This window comes from Scomber japonicus, chromosome 16 (genome assembly GCF_027409825.1).
Source record: "Scomber japonicus isolate fScoJap1 chromosome 16, fScoJap1.pri, whole genome shotgun sequence".
NCBI classification, from domain to species: Eukaryota; Metazoa; Chordata; class Actinopteri; order Scombriformes; family Scombridae; genus Scomber; species Scomber japonicus.
In genome coordinates, this window is record NC_070593.1 from 402,560 (window position 1) to 422,858 (window position 20,299).

Consider the following 20,299-nt stretch of genomic DNA (forward strand, 5'->3'; position numbering starts at 1 on the left):
ACAGCTCGTTAACGTCACACAGCTCGTTAACTACACACAGCTCGTTAACTACACACAGCTCGTTAACGACACACAGCTCGTTAACTACACACAGCTCGTTAACTACACACAGCTCGTTAACTTCACACCAGAGACCCAGTGATGTCTTCAGTTTGCTTATTTTGTCAAATATCACAAAGCTAATGTCTCATTTGAGAAGACATTTTGGACTTCAGCTGCCAATCAGGATCTTTACCTTCTGCTTTTGTTTCCTCATCTTTCCTCGGTAAGCTCTGGCCCGAGCACAGCTGCTGGAGTCCACGCTGCTGCTGCTGCTGCTGGAGTCCTGCAGACACACGAAGACAGACCTCAGAACAAAGCCAGCGTTCAAACACAGCGACTGAGCTCAAGACAGGACAGACGGTTTTAACCCTGTCCTGTCCCACACAGCTCGTTAACTACACACAGCTCGTTAACTACACACACAGCTCGTTAACGTCACACAGCTCGTTAAGCTGTGGCTCAACATGAGGTTCAGGTTGTTTCACCTGTCGGGACGGCTGGGGCGCTGAGGGGGGCGTTGGCTGTGGAGGAGGGGGGTCGGGCCGGGGGGGACAGGTCTGCAGTCTGGGTCTGGGGGGGTCCAACTTGTTGCTTCCTGTTGATCCCGACACGGCCCGTCAGGTACGCCGCCAGCCGATTGGCCGGGTGGAGCGCGCCCATCTTCCCCAGCTGGATCTTAGCCAGAGGATACAGCTTCCCGTTCACCTGGATCAGCTGATCGGTTCCTCCCGGCTGCTTCCTGTCAGCTGACAGGAAACCGGCGGGAGAGATTCCCGTCAGGAAGGGCAACGCCGTGTTGAGCAGCTTCTTCTTCTCTGCTGATGTTTCCACTTCCTCTCTCCGTTCATCCTCCTCCTCCTCCTCCTCCTCCTCGATGTCTCCTTCTTTCACCTCCTGCTGCCAATCCTCCAGAAGCTCCTCCTCATCCATCACCTCCTGCTGCCAATCCTCCAGAAGCTCCTCCTCATCCATCACCTCCTGCTGCCAATCTTCCAGAAGCTCCTCCTCATCCATCACCTCCTGCTGCCAGTCCTCAGGAGGTCCTTCCACCTCCTTCAGCTCCTTCTCCTCCTCCACCTCCTTCAGCTCCTTTTCCACCTCCTTCAGGTCCTCCACCTTCAGCTCCTTCTCCTTCTTCTCCTCCTTCAGCTCCTTCTCCTGTCAATGCAAACACAAACAGCTCAGACTGAACTTGAGGAAACGTTACAGAGCATCAGTACATTCAGTTTATCATATTTATGGTAAATTGTACTTATAGAGCACATTTCTATATACGTCTATCAATAACCTGCCGATAGTCTATCAAAACATGAAACACATTTAATGCAGTGGAAGAAGTACTCAGATACTTTACTACAGTACATCAGTATTATGACTGATGTAGTTAAAGTATTACAGGAACATCAGTCCACTGAGGAAAACCTTCAGTTTGAGGCTTCAATAAAGATTTGTATGAATGTTATTAAAATATTTCTTCATCCAAATAGACTGAAGTCATTACTTCACTTTAATTATTTTGATAATCAAACGTCACACCGATGCTCCGTTCATTCAGACTACCTCTCGTCGTGGTTCAGTTCCAGTCCGGCCGTCCTGCTGCTGTGCTGGTTTCTGCCGGCCCAGTCTGGGCTGGGAGATGTGGATCTTGTACTGGATGCAGCGTTCTCCGTTGCTCTCCTCCACGGTCTGGCTGACCGGGCTGACCAGGTACCGGCGGAACCAGAAGGGCTCGTTCAGGCGGTCCTGAGCCATCGCCTCGCAGAGCTTCTTCAGCATGCGGTCCCGGTCGGCGTCGCTCCTCCAGCGGCACTCGGCCACGATGGTCAGACGCTTCGACGGCTTCGGGGTCGCTGCCGGTTCACGTACTGAAGAAAAACAGAACCACTGAATCACTTTGAGGCTCTGAAGCAAACCTGGTTCATCAGTCAGGGTCCAGGAAGAGAGATGCAGGCCGTGTATTTGATCTTTTAAACATCGTCCTAAATCTTTCTCTTTTCTTTCAACTGTCTTTTATTTCTGTTCTTATTTTATTTTTCTTGTGTCTCACACCACAGGAAGTAGTTTCATCTGTTTTATCATCAAATCTCTTCATGTTATAAATCGTCACATTACCGTTGGTGCCCTGTGTGAGGCGTTATGCAACGGCTCCATAAACATACAAATACACACACGTACTACAGGAAGGTAGATGTAGACGGACTGAGGAGAGCATGGAGCTCCACAGACAGTTCACCTACCTGAGGGAGAACCGCAGGGTTTGCTTTTTACTCTGTCAAGACTCATGTCCGTCTTCTTCAAAGACTTCAGCCGAGTGTCTTTAGACTTCACGTCTTTAGACTTCACGTCTTTAGACTTCACGTCTTTAGACTTCACGTCTTTAGACTTCACGTCTTTAGACGCCTCCTGGAGGAAAAATATCATACTGTCAGTAAATCATCACAGCTGCTTCCTCCTGCTCCGAAGATCAATGAGTACTACTACAGGGATCAACACTTGGACCACTTTAGTGTTCCTGGTCATATCTGGACCTCGACTACTGATTACTTTCACTATCAATTAATCTGTCGATCAATCTCAATAAATCAATAATGATCTTAATCAGAATGTGAATGTCCGACCCAGTGATGTCTTCAGTTTGCTTACAAAGCTAATGTCTCATTTGAGAAGACATTTTGGACTTCAGCTGCCAATCAGGATCTTTACCTTCTGCTTTTGTTTCCTCATCTTTCCTCGGTAAGCTCTGGCCCGAGCACAGCTGCTGGAGTCCACGCTGCTGCTGCTGCTGCTGCTGGAGTCCTGCAGACACACGAAGACAGACCTCAGAACAAAGCCAGCGTTCAAACACAGCGACTGAGCTCAAGACAGACGGTTTTAACCCTGTCCACAGTGAGTCCTCCACAGGACAGACAGTTTTAACCCTGTCCACAGTGAGTCCTCCACAGAACAGACAGTTTTAACCCTGTCAACAGAGAGTCCGTCAAGAGGACAGAGAGACTGTCTCACAGACGTCTGCATACTAGTGTTGTTTAACAACTTTCTCTAATTAGCACATTTTAAACTTTATTAGTGTATAAAAGAGACTGATTCTTACAGCTGAGCAGGTCTCAGAGTTGGACTGAGGGACGCAGACCGGGTCTGGATCTGAGTCTCCGCTGTCCCTCTTCCACAGAGTCCGGATCCGTTCGGCAGGCTGGGAAACGCTGTCCGCCTCCTTCAGAACTTCAACAGACACATTCAGCTGTCACTTCAAAAGCTTCACTGTTCACATTGATTTACATTCCTGGTTCATTTCAAACAACCACAACAGAGACTTCAGTTATTATTAGTATTATTAGGGCCCGAGCTCTGACCAGCACAAAGCCCTATTGTATCTGTAAACTGACATGCATGGGGGGGCGAGGGCCCGTTCATCGCTGCTTGCAGCTTTAATTATTATTATTATTTTAAACTGCAGGAATCACAGAGGTATCAGCTGTTCAGTTAGCTTCAGAAGGCTAAGCTGTGATAATGTAAGTCTTCTTCATTACTGGAGGTTGTTCCTGTTGCTTACTGTAAGCCATCTTCATCCTCCTCCTCCTCCTCCTCCTCCTGGTGGACTCCTGGTTGGAGGAGCTGGAGTCGGAGCCGTCCAGGTTCTTCAGCAGCACCACCTTCTGTTTGAGGCAGCTGCAGCCGAACATGCAGTGGGGGCGGCCGCAGTGACCCGGCCTGCAGCTGAAGGCCAGACTGGAGCAGACGCAGCCGAGTCGGCAGGACTCGTTCAGGCAGGGGGGGGCCCGTCTGCGTGGGGGGGGAATCGGAGCGGTCGGGTTCTCACTGACGAAGCCCTAAAACCACAGAAACCGTACCATTAGAGAGGAGAAGGACAGTACCATTAGAGAGGAGGACAGTACCATTAGAGAGGAGGAGGACAGTACCATTAGAGAGGAGGACAGTACCATTAGAGAGGAGGAGGACAGTACCATTAGAGAGGAGGAGGACAGTACCATTAGAGAGGAGGACAGTACCATTAGAGAGGAGGACAGTACCATTAGAGAGGAGGAGGACAGTACCATTAGAGAGGAGGACAGTACATTTAGAGAGGAGGTCACAGATCGTACCGATAAGGTGAACAGTGATGTCAGAGCGATGGCGGCCCTCTCCCGGGTGATGCAGGTGCGGGGGCGGCCCTCCCACACCACGCCGTCCTCCAGGTCTCTCTGCTTCAGCAGTGCTCGGGTCATCACGGGTCTGCCCCCCCCAGGCGAGTCCTCCCCCAGCTCTGAGTCCGACTCCAGCGGGGCCATGTCCTCTGAGACCTGGGGGGAGCTGAGGGTCTGAGACCAGTTCTTGGGTTTGAGCCTCTTCCCCTTGGTGGGGGCTTGGGGCAAAGGGGGGTCAGGAGATGGATCTGTGTATGCTGCTGGTGGTCTGACTTTCAGCAGGTTTTTCTTTGATTTGGGGGCCTCGGTGAAGGGGTCTGTGGGCTCTGGGGGGTTACTGACTGCAGGACTGGACTCAGCTGGACCCAAACTGTGAGCAGCTGTGGGTTCTGGTCTGGGTTTGTTCTGTTTCAGACCTTTCTGCCTCCTGTCTCCTCTGCGGGACGTCTTGGGCTCTTTGGGGGGGAGTTTGGGTCTCTTGGAGGGGGGGATGAACCCAGAGATGAGGTCTGAGGTGGGGGTGCTGCAGGTCTGCTTCAGGACGCTGTCCAGGGTTCGGACATAGCTGCTGCTCCTGGTGGGCAGCTCGTAGACCAGCGGCTCCACCGGCGGCTGGGAGAAGCTGGCGGCGCGTTCGTCTATCAGCTTCCCTTCGTTCTCCAGATACTCGTCCAGCATGTCGCTGCAGAACGCCGACAGGTTCCTCTTGTTGGAGTCGGAGGAGGAAACGGCTGCAGGACAGAGACCAGCTGTCAGTTCACCTCTTTAATCTCCAGATTTATTTATTTCACTGATGTCTAGAAAGAAATCGGACATCTTTATTTACCTTCAGGTTTGGATGATGGAGGCGTTTCAGTCGGAGCCTCTGAAGGAGTGAACTTCTCTCTCCAGCCTTTAATCTGAGTGACGTCTGTCGTTTTTCCCGTTCGGGACACAAACGCAGCGGAAACATCTGCAGAGGAAACCGTGAGTTACTCTGATGGATCCGAATACGCCAACAGTATAAACTTCATTATTTATAACTTTATTATTAACTGTTCGTGGGTTAAAATTAGGGATGAGAGTCGACTAACCGGTGAGTTTAACCGATGACTAAATATCTGCTGCATGCCGACATTTACAAGAGCTAAATAGATCGTGTCAAAAAAATAACTAATTTAAATGATAATCAGCCTTCATTCCTTTACCATCATGTTAGCAATGAGAGACGTAACGTTAGCTTTCTCTCTGTTGTGGTACTAGTTTGGTGATTAGCGTCAGGTCCGTCTCCCTCGGTAACCGTCACAGCAGTTAGCAGCTTTTTGTCCATGCGAAGCCACCGTAGCTCAACTCTGCTCCACATATTTCACACCTGACAACATTATCCTTTACTTTCTGGAAGCTTTTAAACCACGCTGGACTTTAGTGTGTCTTTGTCTGCATCATGTTCCCTCCAGTCAGCTAGCTAGCAGGCTAACTTACTACCAGTCAGCTAGCTAGCAGGCTAAATTACTTCCAGTCAGCTAGCTAGCAGGCTAACTTACTACCAGTCAGCTAGCTAGCAGGATAACTTACTACCAGTCAGCTAGCTAGCAGGATAACTTACTACCAGTCAGCTAGCTAGCAGGATAACTTACTACCAGTCAGCTAGCTAGCAGGCTAACTCACCACCAGGCAGCTAGCTAGCAGGCTAACTTACTACCGAGTGAAAGTAGCCGAGGGCAGCAGGAAACATTCACTCTGAAGCTTAGAACTCCTCCTAGTGGCTGAAAGTAGCTGCTAATGAACCTGAATACTAGACTACAGCTCAGTGACTCATTGAGGTCACAGTCAGACGCCACGGGAGATTTGGTTTTAATGAAACATCTCGATTTAAAATACTGACACAGATTTTAATTAAACACTTTTTCTTCGCCCATCAAGTCGATGTCTATGGTCAGAATATCCAACTCTTAAATGTTCTACCAGAAAGATTCAATCTGCATGTCACAATATGTTATGGTTTCATTTTGATTGTTATTTCACTTCCTCTTTATGGTTACATGTATTTGCAAGAGGCTCATGTTGGATTATAATTCTGACTTTCTTCTTTTACGTTTTGCGAGTAACTGTATTCATTCATATCTGAACTGTTTGTGCTCTCTGTAAAGTTATGAGATAAATATAATCATTCACTGACTGTGAGGAGGCGGCAGCTCCTTGGTGAGCGGCTCCACACAGACTCCAGGGGGGGGGATGGGCAGACGGACGCCCAGATACTGCAGGTCGATGGACAGAGACGCGTCCAGCAGGTTCATCTTCAGTCCAACTGAGGACAAACAGAACATAAACAATAAAACTTTAAAGTAATTTTATTTAAAAGGAAGTTTCCACAGGCACACAGAGCCGAGGCTTCTGTTGGAGACAACGTGGAACCTCTATGGCGAATCACTTTCATGTCTTTTGGGCCTGTCCGAAAATCCAATCATACTGGGGGGAGGTGGCTACCGAGATAAATGAGATAATTGGGGTGGACTTAGATTTCTCTTTTGTTACTTTGCATCTCGGTATAATACCAGAAACAGTCCTACAGAAAGATAAATACTTAATGAAGATACTTTTGGCATGTAGTAGGAAAGCTATAACTAGGAAATGGCTGCAACCAGATCCTCCAACATTGGACCAGTGGCGTGGGGTCATTCAGGAAACTTACTGTATGGAGCGACTCACTTTTGTTTTAAGACTTCAGTTGGAGAAATGTACTGAACGCTGGGGAAAATGGATTGTGTATGCACCTTGAATAGTATGACATTAAACCATGATGTATGTGTAAAAGAATACTTTGATTTTAACTGTAACACCCATGATGATCTCATGTTCCCAGTGTTCCCAGTATGAACAGGAGGGATGATTACAGCCAGACGATCTTCGTACTGACTGCTGGTTTATGACAGAGTGAACTCGTCCTTCTGTAGTTTCTTTTCGACACTTTAACAAATTACTGAACATTAACTTTGACTGTATATCATTCACTTCACCTTAAAGGCCAAATACATAAATAAGCTGTAAATTCAACCAAATACACAAAAGTAAAACGACAAAACCCACTAAACCAATGAAATGAAATAAATAAAAAGTATGATGATGAAACAGTGAAGTGAAGTCAGACCTTCCTGCAGGACAGGGTGGATGACCTGTCGGTGTTTCATCAGCTGCAGATCTCTCAGCAGAATCTTCTCAGATGCAGCGATCGGATCCTCAGAGCTCTCCGCAGGTTCGACTGAAGACAGAAACAGTTTAAATAACAGCTGCTGTAAATCATACGTCAGCCTCCCTCCATCTAAACCACACCTAGCAACCGTCTCCCAGGTCTCTCACCTCCTCTCCCATAAATCTGCCACAGTTCTTATTTCACAGTTCTTCAGAATACGAACCGGCCCGCTCAAGTTATTGTGGTTAGAGCTAAATTTACCCACATGTACTACCTGCTATACCCACAACCCTCCAGCAGGTGGCATCGTTTCTTCGGGTCTGTTAGAAACCTCATCCTTTCCTCCTACTCTACTAACTCTGACGTCATGTGTGTAGTGTGTTTAACTGCACATTAACCAAGATGCAACGCTGCTACTCACGCTCACATTACCCAAGATGCAACGCTACTACTCACACTCACACTCACATTACCCAAGATGCAACGCTCCTACTCACGCTCACATTACCCAAGATGCAACGCTACTACTCACACTCACACTCACATTACCCAAGATGCAACGCTACTACTCGGGCTCACATTACCCAAGATGCAACGCTACTACTCGGGCTCACATTACCCAAGATGCAACGCTACTACTCACACTCATATTACCCAAGATGCAACGCTACTACTCACACTCACATTACCCAAGATGCAACGCTACTACTCACACTCACATTACCCAAGATGCAACGCTACTACTCACACTCACATTACCCAAGATGCAACGCTACTACTCACACTCACTTTACCCAAGATGCAACGCTACTACTCACACTCACATTACCCAAGATGCAACGCTACTACTCACGCTCACATTACCCAAGATGCAACGCTCCTACTCACGCTCACATTACCCAAGATGCAACGCTACTACTCACGCTCACTTTACCCAAGATGCAACGCCACTACTCACACACACATTACCCAAGATGCAACGCTACTACTCAACTTTCTTATTCTACATGTGAAGAATCATGTGTAATATCTGGATATCGAAAACGCTTCCAACTAAATACAAATTAGCAGAAAGAAAAAGTCTGTCTGGTTCATAAGGCCACAGACAGGTCAAGGGGTCAATTTACTACAAATAATTCTCATTTTATAACAAAGCCCTCATTCAGATGTCACACTTACCTCTCTTCAAACTTTTCTCTCTTTCATCGTCGACTCCACTGAGCCGCTGGTGTCGACTCGGCAGCCGACTGTTCACATTCAGTCCAGCTTGTAGTTTGGCTTTATTGTCCACAGTGAGTCTCCTGAGATTCACCAGGAGCTCGGGGTGGTTCCTCTTGAAGTTTGGACTGGAGAAGTGATGAAGCGTTCCAGTGGTAGCAATGGTTGGAGCTGTGCCGGCCGTGTCAGCTTTCCTGAAGCCGTACAGGTTCAGCTGACGGACGAAGCTGGAGAAGTTGGTGGTCTTGAAGGCATCGGCGTTGTCTGAGGCGACGCCGTCAGGAGACAGGATCTGCTTCTCGAAGAGCTGCTGATCAATGACAATGACCTCGCCACCGCTGTCAAAGCAGATGGCTCGGTTGTCGGGGTTTGTCACCAGACGCCACAGTTTGGCAGGAAAGTTGTTGGGATTGATGCAGTGCGGGAGTGAACCGTCAGCAGCATCCAGGTTTGTATCTGGAGGGATGGAAACAGACGCAGAGTTCACCTCATCTGAACATCTACTGTCATCTACTAACAGTAACAATTTTATTAAGTGACGCGTTTGTTTAGTTACGTTTTCTCAAAAGTAATCTGTTATTATTTTAACCAGTTGCTCTGACATCAGTTCTTATGAAAGTCTTTGAAAACCTGGTCAGGACTCAGATTTTAAGGCAGACTGAACATATCTTGGACCCTATGATCACTGATAGGCAGATCGAGGTAGAGTCTGACTAACACCAGGTTGAGGTAGGGTCTGACTATCACCAGGTTGAGGTAGAGTCTGACTATCACCAGGTTGAGGTAGGGTCTGACTATCACCAGGTTGAGGTAGGGTCTTACTATCACCAGGTTGAGGTAGGGTCTGACTATCACCAGGTTGAGGTAGGGTCTGACTATCACCAGGTTGAGGTAGGGTCTGACTAACACCAGGTTGAGGTAGGGTCTGACTATCACCAGGTTGAGGTAGGGTCTGACTAACACCAGGTTGAGGTAGGGTCTGACTAACACCGGGTTGAGGTAGGGTCTGACTAACACCAGGTTGAGGTAGGGTCTGACTAACACCAGGTTGAGGTAGGGTCTGACTAACACCAGGTTGAGGTAGGGTCTGACTAACACCAGGTTGAGGTAGGGTCTGACTAACACCAGGTTGAGGTAGGGTCTGACTAACACCAGGTTGAGGTAGGGTCTGACTAACACCAGGTTGAGATAGAGTCTGACTAACACCAGGTTGAGGTAGGGTCTGACTAACACCAGGTTGAGGTAGGGTCTGACTATCACCAGGTTGAGGTAGGGTCTGACTATCACATGGTTGAGGTAGGGTCTGACTATCACCGGGTTGAGGTAGGGTCTGACTAACACCAGGTTGAGGTAGGGTCTGACTAACACCAGGTTGAGGTAGGGTCTGACTAACACAGGGTTGAGGTAGGGTCTGACTAACACCGGGTTGAGGTAGGGTCTGACTAACACCAGGTTGAGGTAGGGTCTGACTAACACCAGGTTGAGGTAGGGTCTGACTAACACCAGGTTGAGGTAGGGTCTGACTAACACCAGGTTGAGGTAGGGTCTGACTAACACCGGGTTGAGGTAGAGTCTGACTAACACCAGGTTGAGGTAGGGTCTGACTATCACCAGGTTGAGGTAGGGTCTGACTATCACCAGGTTGAGGTAGGGTCTGACTATCACCAGGTTGAGGTAGGGTCTGACACCACTAACACCAGGTTGAGGTAGGGTCTGACTAACACCAGGTTGAGGTAGGGTCTGACACCACTAACACCAGGTTGAGGTAGGGTCTGACTATCATTAGGTTGAGGTAGGGTCTGACTATCATCAGGTTTAGGTAGGGTCTGACTAACACCAGGTTGAGGTAGGGTCTGACTAACACCAGGTTGAGGTAGGGTCTGACTATCATTAGGTTGAGGTAGGGTCTGACTATCATCAGGTTTAGGTAGGGTCTGACTAACACCAGGTTGAGGTAGGGTCTGACTAACACCAGGTTGAGGTAGGGTCTGACTAACACCAGGTTGAGGTAGGGTCTGACTATCACCAGGTTGAGGTAGGGTCTGACTAACACCAGGTTGAGGTAGGGTCTGACTATCACCAGGTTGAGGTAGGGTCTGACTATCACCAGGTTGAGGTAGGGTCTGACTAACACCAGGTTGAGGTAGGGTCTGACTAACACCAGGTTGAGATAGAGTCTGACTAACACCAGGTTGAGGTAGGGTCTGACTATCACCAGGTTGAGGTAGAGTCTGACTAACACCAGCTTGAGGTAGGGTCTGACAACACTAACACCAGGTTGAGGTAAGGTCTGACTAACACCAGGTTGAGGTAGGGTCTGACTAACACCAGGTTGAGGTAGGGTCTGACTAACACCAGGTTGAGGTAGAGTCTGACTATCACCAGGTTGAGGTAGGGTCTGACTATCACCAGGTTGAGGTAGAGTCTGACTAACACCAGGTTGAGGTAGGGTCTAACTATCACCAGGTTGAGGTAGGGTCCGACTATCACCAGGTTGAGGTAGGGTCCGACTATCACCAGGTTGAGGTAGGGTCTGACTATCACCAGGTTGAGGTAGGGTCTGACTATCACCAGGTTGAGGTAGAGTCTGACTAACACCAGGTTGAGGTAGGGTCTAACTATCACCAGGTTGAGGTAGGGTCCGACTATCACCAGGTTGAGGTAGGGTCCGACTATCACCAGGTTGAGGTAGGGTCCGACTATCACCAGGTTGAGGTAGGGTCCGACTATCACCAGGTTGAGGTAGGGTCTGACTAACACCAGGTTGAGGTAGGGTCTGACTATCACCAGGTTGAGGTAGGGTCTGACTAACACCAGGTTGAGGTAGGGTCTGACTAACACCGGGTTGAGGTAGGGTCTGACTATCATTAGGTTGAGGTAGGGTCTGACTATCACCAGGTTGACGTAGGGTCTGACTAACACCGGGTTGAGGTAGGGTCTGACTATCACCGGGTTGAGATAGAGTCTGACTAACACCAGGTTGAGGTAGGGTCTGACTATCACCAGGTTGAGGTAGGGTCTGACTATCACCAGGTTGAGGTAGGGTCTGACTAACACCAGGTTGAGGTAGGGTCTTACTATCACCAGGTTGAGGTAGGGTCTGACTAACACCAGGTTGAGGTAGGGTCTGACTAACACCAGGTTGAGGTAGGGTCTGACTAACAATAGGTTGAGGTAGGGTCTGACTATCACCAGGTTGAGGTAGGGTCTCACTATCACCAGGTTGAGGTAGGGTCTTACTATCACCAGGTTGAGGTAGGGTCTGACTATCACCGGGTTGAGATAGAGTCTGACTAACACCAGGTTGAGGTAGGGTCTGACTATCACCAGGTTGAGGTAGGGTCTGACTATCACCAGGTTGAGGTAGGGTCTGACTAACACCAGGTTGAGGTAGGGTCTTACTATCACCAGGTTGAGGTAGGGTCTGACTAACACCAGGTTGAGGTAGGGTCTGACTAACACCAGGTTGAGGTAGGGTCTGACTATCACCAGGTTGAGGTAGGGTCTTACTATCACCAGGTTGAGGTAGGGTCTGACTATCACCAGGTTGAGGTAGGGTCTGACTAACACCAGGTTGAGGTAGGGTCTGACTAACACCAGGTTGAGGTAGGGTCTGACTAACACCGGGTTGAGGTAGGGTCTGACTAACACCGGGTTGAGGTAGGGTCTGACTAACACCGGGTTGAGGTAGGGTCTGACTATCACCAGGTTGAGGTAGGGTCTGACTAACACCGGGTTGAGGTAGGGTCTGACTAACACCGGGTTGAGGTAGGGTCTGACTATCACCAGGTTGAGGTAGGGTCTGACTAACACCAGGTTGAGGTAGGGTCTGACTAACACCGGGTTGAGGTAGGGTCTGACTATCACCAGGTTGAGGTAGGGTCTGACTAACACCAGGTTGAGGTAGGGTCTGACTATCACCAGGTTGAGGTAGAGTCTGACTAACACCAGGTTGAGGTAGGGTCTGACACCACTAACACCAGGTTGAGGTAGAGTCTGACTATCACCAGGTTGAGGTAGGGTCTGACTATCACCGGGTTGAGGTAGGGTCTGACTATCACCGGGTTGAGGTAGGGTCTGACTATCACCGGGTTGAGGTAGAGTCTGACTAACACCAGGTTGAGGTAGGGTCTGACTATCACCGGGTTGAGGTAGGGTCTGACTATCACCGGGTTGAGGTAGGGTCTGACTATCACCGGGTTGAGGTAGGGTCTGACTAACACCAGGTTGAGGTAGGGTCTGATTAACACCAGGTTGAGGTAGGGTCTGACTATCACCAGGTTGAGGTAGGGTCTGACTATCACCAGGTTGAGGTAGGGTCTATCACCAGGTTGAGGTAGGGTCTGACTAACACCAGGTTGAGGTAGAGTCTGACTATCATTAGGTTGAGGTAGGGTCTGACTATCACCAGGTTGAGGTAGGGTCTGACACCACTAACACCAGGTTGAGGTAGAGTCTGACTATCATTAGGTTGAGGTAGGGTCTGACTATCACCAGGTTGAGGTAGGGTCTGACTATCACCAGGTTGAGGTAGGGTCTGACTAACACCAGGTTGAGGTAGGGTCTGACTAACACCAGGTTGAGGTAGGGTCTGACTAACACCGGGTTGAGGTAGGGTCTGACTATCACCGGGTTGAGGTAGGGTCTGACTATCACCATGTTGAGGTAGGGTCTGACACCACTAACACCAGGTTGAGGTAGGGTCTGACTAACACCAGGTTGAGGTAGGGTCTGACTAACACCAGGTTAAGGTAGGGTCTGACTAACACCAGGTTGAGGTAGGGTCTGACTAACACCAGGTTGAGGTAGGGTCTGACTATCACCAGGTTGAGGTAGGGTCTGACTATCACCAGGTTGAGGTAGGGTCTGACTATCACCAGGTTGAGGTAGGGTCTGACTATCACCAGGTTGAGGTAGGGTCTGACTATCACCAGGTTGAGGTAGGGTCTGACTAACACCAGGTTGAGGTAGGGTCTGACTATCACCGGGTTGAGGTAGGGTCTGACTGTCACCGGGTTGAGGTAGGGTCTGACTATCACCGGGTTGAGATAGAGTCTGACTATCACCAGGTTGAGGTAGGGTCTGACTATCACCAGGTTGAGGTAGGGTCTGGTGTTTATGGGTTGTAATGGGTTGTAATGGGTGTTAGGGTGTTAGGGGGTTAGGGGGTTAGGGGGTTAGGGGGTTATGGGGTTATGGGGTTAGGGTTGTTAGGGTGTTATGGTTGTTATGGGGTTATGGGGTTATGGGGTTATGGTTGTTTAGTATGGATGAATGGATCACAACTCACTGCAAAACAAATCTACCTACGGGTCTGAATAACGTAACCTCTGACCTCTGACCTCTGACCTCTGCAACGCAACGCAACGCAACACCCCCCCCCCCCAATAGTCATTTCTCTCTGAAACTCATCCGGTGAGTCGACACACGGAGCTCCTCCATGTTTAAGTTATTTATCCGAGTCATCGGTCACTCTCAGTCCAAAAATGTAATCTCATAAACATGGATCCTGATACAGTAAATAACTAACCACAAATTAATGCTTCCTGTGACGTAAACGAGTCAGCGCCTCAGCCGTCCCACAATATCACTAAATTAGATTAAATTAATACGCACGTCCAGTGGTATGCTAGCTGTGTGTAGTTAGCGCATGTTATGGTAGATAGCTAGCATATCTGTTTTAATGGTAGGTAATTGTAGCTAAGCTAGCTCCGGTCACCTCAGAGTTAGCTTATGAAGTAAAATATCGCTTCGCCTCATTAACTTCACTTAAGTGTCAAGTTCCAGTTTCGTAACAAAAAGAAAAAAGTTCAAGCAAATCAGAAGAAGTTTCTACTTCCTGTTGTTAGCTTAGTGTTAGCTGAGGTTCCTGTTAGCATAGAATTAGCTTCGAAATAAAAGACCTTTAAAGTCATATTGGTTTAGAATTAGCTTCTACTTCCTGTTAGCTCAGTCTGTTACTGTTACTGCCAACAGCGAGGCTAGCAGCGCTTTGAGTCGGTGCTAAACTGTATAACACAGATGAACTTCACATCTTCAGCATGTTTTTCAGTTTTTAATTAAACAAACAGTAAAAAGCTGCTGTAATAATGAGCGTTGTTTACCGTTCGCTTCCTCAGCTGGTAGCTGTCGGACTTCAGGCGCCGTCGATCCGCCTTCAGGAGAGTCCACAACGTGAAGTTTGAGGGCCTCCTAAAATATGAATCATTTTAATCACACAGTGAAATTATGAACATGAAGAACAAACATTCAGTTTGTCTGGATTTGAACCTTTAGCACTTTAAGGCTGAGTAATGATCTGATGAGTTTCATTATCAACTAATCATTAAACAGTTTTATTATAACAACAAAAACCCTGAAGAAGAATTTTACAACATTCAATGCTTCAAATCAAAAACAGCTCATTATTTCATTACCGTCTCTATCAGACTAAGGGGACTAGACATATTCTCTTCTGAGAAACTGAAATCTGTGAATTTTTGTTATTTCTTGCTGTAAAAATGTTTTAATGACGACATGTTGAAAAACCTCTGTGCTTGACTCGGAGGCCTCGGGCTTAAATTACAAACATGCTTCACCTGTAAAACCAGTTCTCTTTGGTAGTGCACAGCAGGCAAACGCTCCTCTCTTGCAACACACGTCACATTTTCTTGGAATTCTATTTTCAATCATTTAGTGAAATGTCACAAACACAGACCAGCTGCAGCAGCATCACCTGGAGTCATGTGATGCTCGTTGGCCTGTAAGCATCACAGTCGCTAGTAGAAATGTGTTACAGTCCATCCGGTGAGGATTATTTTTCCAGGATTACACTGTTGGGAAATCTAGAATATTTTTCTCCACTATTGACCAGCTATTCACAGGCTAAGTATCGGGACCCTATGCCTTTAAAGGTATTGACTGAATTTTTTCAATTAGTAAATATTAATCATTTGAAGACTTTTCGAAATGTATTTGTGTACTAATCAAATAATTTAGATGTTGAGGGGTGGTGTAATGCTTCACATGATGGGTACAGGATACAGTACTGTGACTTTAAGGGTACTTGGATTGGTATTGGTGCCCTATCTACTCAACACCGTCAGGCTTCAGAACAAACCACAGCACTGAACTGCTCTCACTGCATTAATCATCAACCTCACACCAAACACTGATGGAAATAAGGTCTCAGTTCTTAACATTTGATACGACCGACCGCAATATCCTCATCAATCATCTGGAAAAGTGGGCCAGTCTCTCTGACTGTGTTGTAATCTGGTATCTGAGGAACATGACAGCTGCCTGGGTCCTTTATTATTCCCTTTGCTGCCACTTGGTAACATCTCACCTTGACTTCCTTCTCCATGCACCTTGGCAGTAGGTGAAGCTGTGGGTTTCTATTATTAAGACATATGAAAACAAACTAATGGACCAACGATGTGCTTCTCTACTCCCTCTATAAAACCCTCAGTAGTTTACTCAATAATGAGGAGTACATTCTGATTTAAGACACTAAGGGTAAAGGTAATTGCCACATCTATAAAATGCAGTGCGTAACACTGTGGGATCGGATGGGCTTGAGTCGTGGTTATATTTACACTCAGAATTCAGATACTCTAATAAGATGGACGAGGGTAAATAAAGTCTACTAGAGATTAGGGACAAGGAAACAATTTGTGGTCGGTAGCCTGAAGGTGACAAACTGGGGGAATCTGAAGAAGGACAATGATTTTCTGGAATGGGAAGTTAATCAGTATCAATGCTGGTAAATAAAACACTGGCTCCTCCTGGTTCTGATCTCTGGACATAATATTGAATGCTCTGAGACAAGTTGGATGTTGGTGGTTTGTTTTGGTCTGCTGGTTCCCTAAAAAGAACAAAAATCCTGGGAAACATGATGTGCTTTACCTTTGACGTGAACGAGATAAATAATTGTTCCTCCACTTCCTCCAGGCTCGGTTGCATGTTAGTGTAGGTGGATTCATCCATCGTCTGATCCACATCTGTCTTGGCCACCTTTTTCCGCCACGACTTTTTGCGTTTACAGGGTTTGGGGGCTGCGACTGGTTGCACTTGCTGAGGAGGATCATTAGCTTCTACTGTACTAGGAGACGGACAAGGAACTGGCACTGCTTCTGTGTTAGCAAACTCCACCTCCATTCGAAGGTCATCATCGGTGGAGAAAAAGTGCACAAGTTCAGCGATTGAAGGCGTAGGCGACAAAGCATCTCCATCCAATGAAGAAAAGGTTGGAGATAGTGGCAACTGAAGAGTTAGAGGAGACAGTTCTGCTGGGAACGGCAGCAATTGTTCGTTCTCTTGAAATGATGGAGTAGGATCAGGAGGAGGCGAGGATGTAGTAGTGTCGAGAGTCTGTGACGCAGGGTGGACAGGAGACTGGGAAGGCAACAAAGGTTCTGCATTAGATACTAACGGTAGAGTCTGTGGTGCTGACTGAAAAGTAGTAAATGGAGTGTCTGTGTACTGTTCGGTAGGAGGTAACACGGTATGCCATTTAAACACAGATTCGGCAGAGTCTTCATTCAGCAGTAACTCTTCAGGAGGTACCACTGCTGGAGTTGGTTCAGAGGGAGCAGAGTTCAGTTCTAAATCTATCACGGCAGGGAAGGAAGGTAAAGGCTCTGGTGAGCTTGCAGGTGACAAAGAGTCAAATCCAAAAGGTGAACACTTGGGGTCAGGAAGCAAGGAATCAGGTGACTTCGAGTCTGAAAGTAGTGTGGAAGGCTCAGTAATGGTTGGTGTTTGGGGAGTGTTCGGGTCAGGTAACACTGTGTCAATGGGTGGTGACAAAACCAAAGTTGCAGAAGAGGTAGCAAGAGTTGAGGAAATGGTGGACAAAGATATCCCAAGGGAACAAATTGGCTGATCTGAGTTGGGTAACACTGATGTACCATGTGGTAATGTTGGCTGGGAGCCTGAGCTTTCAGGAAGTGTAACTGAGGCCACGTAATCATCAGTTCTTGATCCCCTTGGATCTGGTGCGGCCTCCACATCTTGACATGACGGACTGGAAAGCTGAAGTGTCATTTGAACTGCTTGTCCAGGGACTGTCAAATCCACTTCACCTGGATGGAGATCTGCATTGTCAGAGGACTGGTTGTCTGGTTTTGCAGTATCACCAGTAGGATCCTTGAGGGGAGCAGTTTCATTGTTGGTGTGATCAGATGGTGCACAGCCTTGTGTTTCTGGCAGGGATTCAGGTGGGAATGCAGGGGGAGGAGACTCCAGTTTGCTCTTGACTTTCTTGGATTTTGTTGAATGCTGCTTCAAAAAAAGAGCGAGAGCTGGCAGGGGCAGAGGTGCCGGACGTTTATGCTGCTTCGTGTTCACCTCGATTTGAGCTTCAGACTTACGTTTGTGGTCAATGGAAACGTTTTGTGACACTGATGGAAGAGCACCAGTCGCTACTGATAATTTAGGACTGACCTCACTGCAATCTGTCCTAATTGTGTCCTTGCAGTTCAATGAATTCAAAAGGTGCTTGTCCTCCTTGTCCTTCTTCTTGGTTACAACAGTTTCACTTTCCTTTACAGGAGATGTCTCACTGTGCTTTTTGACGGACGTGCTGTCGCTATTAGGAACATCTGGTCCATTGCCTTTCAAGGCTGTAGTTTTAGTGTTGGTTTGCTTGGTTCTGTGAGAGGAGTCATTACTGATGCTGAGCTGCTCCAGGTTGCATCTTTGCAGTGAAACATGAGCCTCCCGAATCATTTCAGAAATTAACTTCTGGGGTGAACCTGAGCTCCTGCTGAAGGAATCAAACAATAAAAACATTACATTAGTGACAACAGTATTATGTACAGTGGCATGTCATAGTATAATGTAGTACACTAGAGCACACTATCTGCAACCTTTACTCACTAGAAACAGTCCCACAGATCACAAACATGAATGTTGACATGGAGAGATACTGCAACTTCACACCCAGCTTAGAGATATCAACGTTTCTCTGTTAATCACCTAACCACAGAGAACATTTCTGACCTGTTACACAAGACGGTCTACAGCTGAATTCACATACTGGGGTTCAGTACTGAACTCCCCCAGATATGCTGCCAAAGTGTGAGGGCCTGAAAGATCTACTTTGGTACCTCAAGCCTGAGTACATTGTGCCATTGAGACCTCTTGTGACTAAACACATTGAAAAACCCTTTGAGGTGAAGAAAGTTAAGCTAACCAGGGCTGACAAGCTATCTCAGACCACCAACTGCTACAGACATCACTACCCCACAATACCAGCCATGGCAACCCTCCATGTATTAGGCTTATGTTCAATATCACAACTAAAGTAACAGTAAGGATATACAAAGATTAGTATAGTATATACATTTAGTAAAAAGATATATATATATATATATATATATATATATATATATATATATGGAGCCAAAACTAGTGAAGACTAAAGGAAGCACATTAGATGTACTTGGGGCATGAAACAATGTTATCAAACACCCACACATTAAAAAAAATGTTTTCTCTGAAGATGGGTATTCAACAGAAGTTGGTCTTCATTCTTGTTCTCTCTTATAAATCTGATGTTTGAGACAAAGAACTTGAACCTGCCATCGTCATGGATTATCTTACCAAGAGCTCTCCCCTGTAACATTAGCAGCTGGTTGATCTTTGTTCGTAGTGGAATTTCTCTGGAGGTCACCGAGTGCTGACGGTTTTGAGTCAACTACTTTTGAGCTTCTAGGTTTGTGGTTTGCAAGCAAAGACTTCAAGCTCTTCTTCACAGGATGTTGCTCGTTGGTTGTTGCACCTTCATCTTTGTGAGAGTCTTTGCTGATATTAGATTTCAGTTTCAGACCCCATGAACTGGAACCATCTTCCTTCAGTCCTTTGGTAAATGGGTTGTAGTCGACTTTCAACTGAGTAAACCGTGAGTTCTGGTAAGCAGTGACTGCCATGAACTCAGTCTGTGGGAAAGTAAATGTGACAACGTTGGGACCATTTAATTTTATGTCTTTAGCAGCTTTGTCAGTTTGGACCACGTGTAACCGTGGCAGGTAGCGGTGCATCGGATGCAGGATAGTGTTCCCCTCCTGGTCTGAGATGTTGCTTGTTAGCTTCAGTTTGTAGAAGGACACTGGATTCTGCATCCAGTGTTGACCTGCTGATGGCGACTCTGGATGAGCAAATGGCTGACTCTTCACATGACCCTCTGCCTTCCCACAGACTTGCCAGACCTTGCCAGTCCACTTGTAACGACTGTTGTCTACAGGTTGAACGTCCATGATCAAACAGTATTTCCTGGATGGCTGTAAGCCAGAAATGCGAAAACGACAATACGGAAACATCCTGCTGCCTTGTTTAGTGAGAATCATCTCAGTCTTGCATCTGAAGAACTCGTTCCACATGCTGTTGTTGTCCAAAGTCACTTTGATGCCTCTGCAGATGCTCTCAGGTGACAGGTTGTCTGACTGAGGATTGGAACTGGTCGGATGTTTCTTAACAGGAAGTCCACCAGACATCTGGAGGACTTCCCTTGCTGGGAACATGTTGGATTTACCCATCATGTCTGCCTCTTTGCTGGTTACATGAGTGCCTTGCTCCATGCCGCCTTCGCTTGCCTTCCCTGGTTTCAGGGCAACCAGGTGTGCAAGTGGATGGTTGGCTGCAGGCGCTGCTGCAGGGGTGGTTGCCCCTTCTTGATGGAACACCATTCCTTTCTGCTTCTTCTTAGAAGCCATGAACAGGTCTTCGTCATCTAAAGGGCAGGAGG

At 47.3% G+C, this 20,299-nt stretch overlaps 1 protein-coding gene across 1 annotated transcript in view; it reads right to left on the bottom strand.

Moving 5' to 3' along the window:
- Window positions 1-19,974, bottom strand: part of mgaa (MAX dimerization protein MGA a) — a 34,679-nt gene extending 14,705 nt beyond the window's left edge. The window contains 14 exon segments of the mRNA XM_053336162.1: window positions 528-1,194; window positions 1,603-1,907; window positions 2,280-2,445; window positions 2,746-2,838; window positions 3,134-3,261; window positions 3,593-3,869; window positions 4,143-4,915; window positions 5,011-5,158; window positions 6,386-6,471; window positions 7,312-7,422; window positions 8,533-9,027; window positions 14,676-14,763; window positions 16,459-18,319; window positions 19,159-19,974. Of these exon segments, the coding sequence (XP_053192137.1) occupies window positions 528-1,194; window positions 1,603-1,907; window positions 2,280-2,445; window positions 2,746-2,838; window positions 3,134-3,261; window positions 3,593-3,869; window positions 4,143-4,915; window positions 5,011-5,158; window positions 6,386-6,471; window positions 7,312-7,422; window positions 8,533-9,027; window positions 14,676-14,763; window positions 16,459-18,319; window positions 19,159-19,934 (5,974 nt within the window). The 5' untranslated portion in view covers window positions 19,935-19,974.
- Between the last annotated feature and the right edge of the window lie 325 nt (window positions 19,975-20,299).